General features: G+C 30.1%; 1 protein-coding gene across 2 annotated transcripts; it reads left to right on the top strand.

The window, feature by feature from the left end:
- On the top strand, window positions 4,177-7,229 carry LOC18600072 (RNA-binding protein 42). Of its 2 annotated transcripts, none has more exons than XM_007030350.2 (6): window positions 4,177-4,564; window positions 5,090-5,267; window positions 5,385-5,482; window positions 6,397-6,493; window positions 6,669-6,754; window positions 6,857-7,229. In XM_007030350.2, the coding sequence occupies exons 1-6, from the start codon at window positions 4,337-4,339 to the stop codon at window positions 6,908-6,910; spliced, it is 741 nt and encodes a 246-aa protein (XP_007030412.1). In that variant the 5' UTR covers window positions 4,177-4,336; the 3' UTR covers window positions 6,911-7,229. The 2 variants fall into 2 exon arrangements, with proteins under 2 accessions (XP_007030412.1, XP_017977067.1); XM_018121578.1 differs by having other exon boundaries at window positions 4,185-4,564; window positions 5,077-5,267.

Genomic DNA, 7,281 nt, shown 5'->3' with positions numbered 1-7,281 from the left:
CAAGTGAAAGTATATGTTATAAAAAAATAATAATTATAATACATTGTATTTTTTTAAAAGGGGGAGGGTAGTTTGGGGAAAATTTTTAGCTAGGATAAGGCAAAATTTTATTTTAATTAATGGTGGATAAGGTGATTAATTAAGGGTTAATGAAGGTAAATGGGGATGTTAATTACTAAAAGAAAGAGAGTAGTTTTATTTGTTTTACCTGTGGGCTGGGTTTCTACGGGCGCCCGGTGGATTGGAATGAATGAGAAGAAGTTTCTTCTTTTTCTGGGAGAACTGGCGACGACTACGGACAGAATTTATAAGCTTATTTATTTATTTATTTTATAAATTAAATTTTAATATTTTTATTAAAAATTTTCTTAATTTTGAAAATGTTGAATCCAACTTGGAAAATAGGTGAAGAGATTTTTTTTTATATTTATATGAATAAAATATTTTTAATTTAAAAAAATATATAAGATTTTTTTATTAGCGGTTCAATATTATAGTCACATGCAGAGCTCATGTATTTGACATGAATCAACAACAAAACCATTGAATAACGACAACCGTTGCTATGATATTATATTAAATTTTTTAAATAAATATTTAATTTAAAATCAATTAATAATGAATGAAGAAACGTATGTAATACATATAAGTTTAAAATATCTCAACTTAACAATATTGAGATTTCTTTGACATTATAAATGTAATTAACTAAATTTTAAAAAATTGATTTAAATGAAATTTATTTGAGTAATTATTTTTAAATTTTAATATTTTTATATATTATTATATTATTGAATCTCTTAATTTATTTTTAAATCAAATAATCGCTACACAAATTCAAGAAATATATGGTCGATTGATTTTATATAACATTGATTTTTGAGACAATTTATAAGATTAATAATAGTTACAAAACGTTTGCTTTAAATTAAAATTGAAATGTGTTTTATATGTACTAAGAAAAAAAAAGAATATAATAAGTTTGTTTTCATGTCTTTTTATTTTGCGAAACTTAATGATATAGAGACATTTTTAAAACTTTATAATTGATTATTTTCTTTTACCTAATTTTTTGCTCAAATTATTTAAAAGATTTGGTTAATTAAAATTCAAAAAGGTACTTAGTAAGGGAAGAAACAAGAGATTAACACGTATAAAGCAAAAGCAAAGCCTTATCGGATTCTTAATTGTGTTAATTTAGTTTTGGTCAAAAGAGTAATCCCGTAAGAAGAAAGTAACGTGTACGAAAGGACGAAGATTGGTGCATGCAGACCGTAAGAAAAAGAGCTGAACGAAAGCGTCCAGCCCCATTTTATTAGCTTTGGTAGGAAACTTCTCTTTATCTCCTTTCTAGCCAAGCCAGTTGGCAAGAACTTGTACAACATTGTTTGTTGCCTATTGTACCTCGTGAAGTTATTTATGTGTCCCTCAGTTTAATATTATAATGTTGTTTAATTTTAAAAGTAATTAATTTTTATTTTAAATTAAGTCATTAATTCAATCTATAATTTTATATGATTACCTTTTAAAATCAATTTATTTCGATTATTAGTATTGTATCTACGTGTGAAAGGAGAGTATTTATTTATCATAGTTGTTATTCAACACCGGTTAAATCTTAGATTGTATTTTTATTTTATATTCGAATTGTGTGTCTCTATTTATGTTCAATTGATTTTAAATTAGATATTTAATATTTTATTTCATTAATTTGATAAAAGATAGATACCCGATGTTATTCACTTTTACTAATTTGCCGCTTTAACGAGATACCTTGTTGAGTAACCAATTAATTAAAGATGTTATGAGAATTAGAATAATCAATACACTTATTATCATTATTAATTTATATAACACACCCTTCATGTATTTTCTGTTCAAATAATTATATTTGAATTTTCTTTTTTAATTTATACTTAAATTAAAAAAAAAAAAGAAAAAGGTTTGCAGGGAGACTGTGGAAACTGGAATGTAGTATTTAATATTTATAAGCAAGTATCAATGTGGCTTTTCATAAAAAAAAGTATCAATATGGTAGTTGGAACGAAGCAAATAATTATTACTACTAATAACTAAAACCCTCTCCTCCTTGGAATTGGATAAAATTCATTAAATTCATTTGAGGAAACTCATTCATTAATGGCTAAATACCTAAACAAGTCCTTAAACTATATCAAAAAAATCAATTTAGCCTTTATCTTTTTATTGCATTCAGATAAGCCCTTAAACTTTTATTTCGAGTTAAATAAGTTTCTCTCCTTAACCATTAACTAACTTTCATTAATTAATGGTGCACATGACACTTTTATACTATGTCACCTGTCACGTGGCAAATAATGTGGTATTAAATATTATTGATTAGGATTGAGTAAATGAATAAAAAAGTAAACACACAAATCCTAATTAATAATATTTAATATCATTTCACTTGTTACATGGTAGATGACATGATATAAAAGTATCACATGTATCGTTGATTAATGAAAGTTAATCAATAATTAAGAAAAAGGGGTTTATGTGACTTAAAATAGAAATTCAGGGCCTTATTTAAACGTTATAAAAGGATATGGGCTAAATTGATTTTTTTGACATAATTCAAAGACTTGTTTGAATATTTAACCTTTATTAATTTATAGCCTTAGATATATCCTTTCAATGCATAGATGCACCTACCTATCATACAATAATTATATAATAATACTCACTACACTAAAGTCATTGTTAAGTTTGCCAACTACCTTTCCTCGAAGAATTTATTAATGAGAGATAAATATATTATTATTAATTATATGAAATTAATTTATTTTTAGGAACATAGATAGATTAATGATTAAGTGGTCATAAATAGTTTTGAGATTCATCTCACTTTTTTTTATTAATTTGCTTAATTGAACGGCTTAGAGTAAAATAAAAAATTATTCGAGTTTGTCTTACCTTTGTTATTTATTTTCATAAAAGTCAAAGGATAAAATTTGAATTTTCTTTTTTTAAAATTTATTTATATGTATTGAAAATTCTTATTATCAATGAAAATATATATTTTTTTAAAAAGAAAATGCTATAACTTTATCTATTTAATTGACAAATAATATCTTTGTTGAAATTTAATAAATAAATAATGTGTAACATGCTTGCGCGGTGCAAGTTGGTGTCATTCCCATTGTTCAAACGATCCATTGAAAAATGGAATTTGATTTAATATATAATTTTTAATAATAATAAAAGAAGGCATTCCCTCGTGATAATTTATGCTTGACAATTGGATTAGTGAATTGGTTTGTAGATTTTTTTTAAGCATAATGCTTTAGAAAACCTCTTAAGAAAATTTAAATACGTTTTTAGTTTTTTATTACATTAAATCAAAATTGTATAATTTTAATTTAAGTGAAATAAGTCTTTATGATTATCGATAGACAAACTGTCATTTATCAAAATATCACTTGTCATTTTTATGTTCATGTGACGTTCACATGAAATATGAAAAAAAGATAATGTTATCATATCATCATGTTATATCAACATGTCATGTTACTATCTATTATGACATATTAATATTTTATGTCACTGACTTGTAAAATTAAATTCGAGATTAATTACAGATCATCTTGCTTCTGCTTAATTTATCAAAAGAGTAAGGACTACAAGGTAGAAAAAATCATATACGGAACATTTTAATTCATAGATCGTTTCTTTAACAATGAGAAAGATAGAAAAAAAAAAGAAATAAATGGAATTAAATGCTAGCCGTTAGATCTTAATTGTTAAACTACCACCATTTTGCTCAGTCTAGGAAAAGAAGCTTTGTGCCAGTTATCAATGAACAACTTTGTCCCTACTATTTATATTTGGAAATTTTCTACAAATAATCTACAAATTTCTATAATAGATAAAAAGAAAAAATTATTTACTTTGTAAGTATTATTTGTTTTAAATACATTTATTTTCTATGTTTCTCCTGCAATAAATTTGAAAAAATAAATAGTCAAATATAGGTTATATTCTTTTTATATTAATTAATTATTACGTGAGAAAATGACTCGACGGTAGGTGAGTGGGCCTGGACGAAGCTGAGCTTAGCTCTCCAAGATTTGGATCCAATGAGGCCCGAAATAATCCACTTGGGCCTAGTAGACGGACTTAACCCTATATATACTTTTAAACGACAGCGTTGAGAGTAAGAACCCTCCAGAACTTTCTCTCTTTTCTTTCACCTCCATCAATTCCTGAATTCCTAATCAACAGCACATAACGAAAATTTTCTTTCACTTACTTGCACGATTTTCGTTCTCCCCAAACATCCACCCCTTTTCATAACCCTAAATCCCGAATTTCAACCATGTCGATTCCACCCTCCTCCGCCACAACCCCGTCTTCCTCATCTTCTTCTCAGTTCACTTACCAAACGACAGCGAATCCTTCCTATTTCCCTCTGCCGTTTCATCTCCAACAACAGGCACAACCTTATGCCCCCCCGGCCCAGCCCGTTCCCGTCGCCCCAGCCCCTGTCTACCCCGCCCCAGTCGCCCCCGTCCCCGGCGTCTATTCTCTCCCTCAATACCAACAGGTAAGCAAAACCATAGATTATAAATAAAATTTCCAATTTCTTTTTTATTTGTAAATTTTGGATTCATGGGATTTGGGAATTATGTTGGGTTTAATTTGTGTTTCTTTCCTCTTTTTGGGGGAGGAAGTTGGATAATTTTCTGGGTCTTTTTGTTGGAATTAAGAATGTAAAAAAAAAATAAAAATTGAATGGAGGAATTAAAAATTGGAAATTTGAAAAAAACAGAATCTTTTGTCCTAGTTTGCAATCATAACCTTTTGTGTCAATTCTAGCTATATACTTATTTTTTAGCTGAATAAAGTTTGCTTTTTCTTTTCCTAGTTTGTTTTTGTTTATATTAAATTTGGAGAAAGTAGAAAAAATACAATATCACAATTTAGTTTGTTTCTATATAAATTTTGGTAAAATTGGGAACGAGATGAATCCTTCTTTTTGTTGGATATTATTATTCTTTAATTTTATTTTGGAGCTGCGAGTTCAAGTAGACACTTCATCTCTGTAATTTCTTGTAGTATATTTGAACAGGCCCAGCAGTTATTTCAAAGGGATGCACAGATAGTTACACCTGAGGCACTAGAGAGTGTAAAGGCTGCGCTTGCAAGCAGTGAGATTGAGCACAAAGCTGAAACCAAGAAGAAAGTAATCCCTCGTAAAGCTGCTGGTCAGTCATGGGAGGATCCAACACTTGCAGAGTGGCCAGAAAGTATGAACTATCCAACTAACATAATTTTATTTATTTTTTATTGCTCTGTGTGTGTTTACAAGTGCTTTACTTATTGTTGTTTAGTTCCGATGTTTTAATTTTGTTTGTAATCTGCAGATGACTTTCGCCTATTTTGCGGTGATCTTGGTAATGAGGTGAATGATGATGTTCTTTCAAAAGCTTTTGCGCGATTTCCTTCATTTAACATGGCCAGAGTAAGTTTTCGTATTACTTCCATTTGTCTGTTTTCCTTTTATAAGCATATTGTGGCCCTGGGTCAATGAACTCTCTGCATTTCCTGTTCAGATTTTTGTATGAAGCGCACAGAGCAGTTATATGTTTATGTTGTTAAGGTAGGTTTTGTCTTGAATCTGCATGTTTGCAAATTAATGGAATAGTCTGTTTTATTCATAACATTTTTTAATCCTGTCAAAATTATAGAGATCAATATTTGATGTTGACTGCTGGAACTGACTTACAGAACTTGAGTATGGTATATTTGACCTGACTTATGACGTAGCTTGAGTTATAGCAAGCTGAATTGATTTCAAACATGTTGGAGTAAGGTCAGTCAACCTATTAAACTATTTAAGTGGGTTGTCTCTTTCTTGTCTAGCTTTAACGAGGCAGTAAGTATAAGTATTGTCTTCTTTCTGTCAATGTTTACCCTATGGCATTGAACTTGAAAGAGACTTCTGCCATTCTTGGTGAACTGACATTCAACATTTGCAACAATGTTTAATCACTTTTCCTTGTTGCTGGTTTTCTGACTTGGGGATTGTGCATATTTCCCTTGTGATTTGTATCTGCACTGCATTGGGAAGTTAGAATTCTCACTGTCACTTACACTTTGTGGGATCTTAATCTCATTCATTTGTGTTGCTAGTGTGATATGAGTATGTCACGTTGTTCCTTATGTTTCTGTTTGAGGGCATGCCTACTCAACCATTACGCTAGCCACACATTGTTTGTTGTGTTTCTTTGTGAGGGCATGTCATGCTTGTGGTTTGAACTGTTGGTGTTCCAGCTTTGTACCTGAGAAGAAAAAATCAATGAGGGGTTTACAATTTCTTTTTTAAGATGATTTGATAACTAAGAATATTTTACGCATATATTATTTTTCTTCCAGGTTGTTAGAGATAAAAGGACAGGCAAAACGAAGGGCTATGGGTTTGTTAGCTTTGCTAACCCTTCTGACCTTGCAGCTGCACTTAAAGAGATGAATGGTGAGTACTTTAATACTCTCTGATACCCTTGGCTAATTCTGCATGTTATTGTTCCTGCTTGGCTTGATGGTTTACAGCTTTAGGAGATGATTTTAGGCAGCAGGTTTTTTGGCTTTCATGGTGTTCTTATATGTTTACATCTTAAGAGTGTAGATTTTGTGGTAATGTGTTGCAGGTAAATATGTTGGAAATAGACCAATCAAGCTTCGCAAGAGTAACTGGAAGGAGAGGATAGATCAAGAGGCCCTTGAGAGACAGAGGGTATAAACTTCCCCTTGTTTTTATTAACCTGTTTCTGTCGAGTTATTTTCTATCTTGTTTTATTTTTAACTTTGGATGTCTGTTTCTTAAATTCATCGGCAGAACCAAAATCAGAAAAAGCCAAAGCCACAAAAGAAAGGGATATTACACAAGTGAGGAACTGACCAAGCTTTTTGCCTTCTTTTTCTTGGATCAGAGCAATCACCAGTTGACCCTGTATGATTGCACCATGAGATATCATGTACTATTGCTTCTTTAGGTTAAAAATCTGGTGGTTGTAGGATAATGGGGAACTTTATTTTAAGAGAATCTAGCGAACAAGGACAAAAGCTTGTTTCCTTTATGAAATTTGTTGTTCATTTTCCATGTTATTTTGTCAGCCATATTATGCTTGTAGCAAGGGTTTATAAACGAGGATCTAAAAGTAATTCATGGTATACGACTGCTGTCAGCAAAGGCAGGTTGCTCCTTTGCATTTTTCTGCTTTCATGGTTAAGCAGTAAATACGTATTGAGATTGGAAATTGG

Source organism: Theobroma cacao, chromosome 5, assembly GCF_000208745.1.
Source record: "Theobroma cacao cultivar B97-61/B2 chromosome 5, Criollo_cocoa_genome_V2, whole genome shotgun sequence".
Classification (NCBI taxonomy): Eukaryota; Viridiplantae; Streptophyta; class Magnoliopsida; order Malvales; family Malvaceae; genus Theobroma; species Theobroma cacao.
The sequence above is the reverse complement of the archived record's forward strand: the minus strand, read 5'-3'. Positions and strand labels throughout refer to the sequence as shown.

Coding starts and splice junctions, on each gene's coding strand:
- LOC18600072 (XM_007030350.2), top strand. CDS start 4,337: ATGTCGATTCCACCCTCCTCCGCCACAACCCCGTCTTCCTCATCTTCT. Junction 5,268..5,384: donor ACTTGCAGAGTGGCCAGAAA/GTATGAACTATC, acceptor TGTAATCTGCAG/ATGACTTTCGCCTATTTTGC. Junction 5,483..6,396: donor CTTCATTTAACATGGCCAGA/GTAAGTTTTCGT, acceptor TTTTTCTTCCAG/GTTGTTAGAGATAAAAGGAC.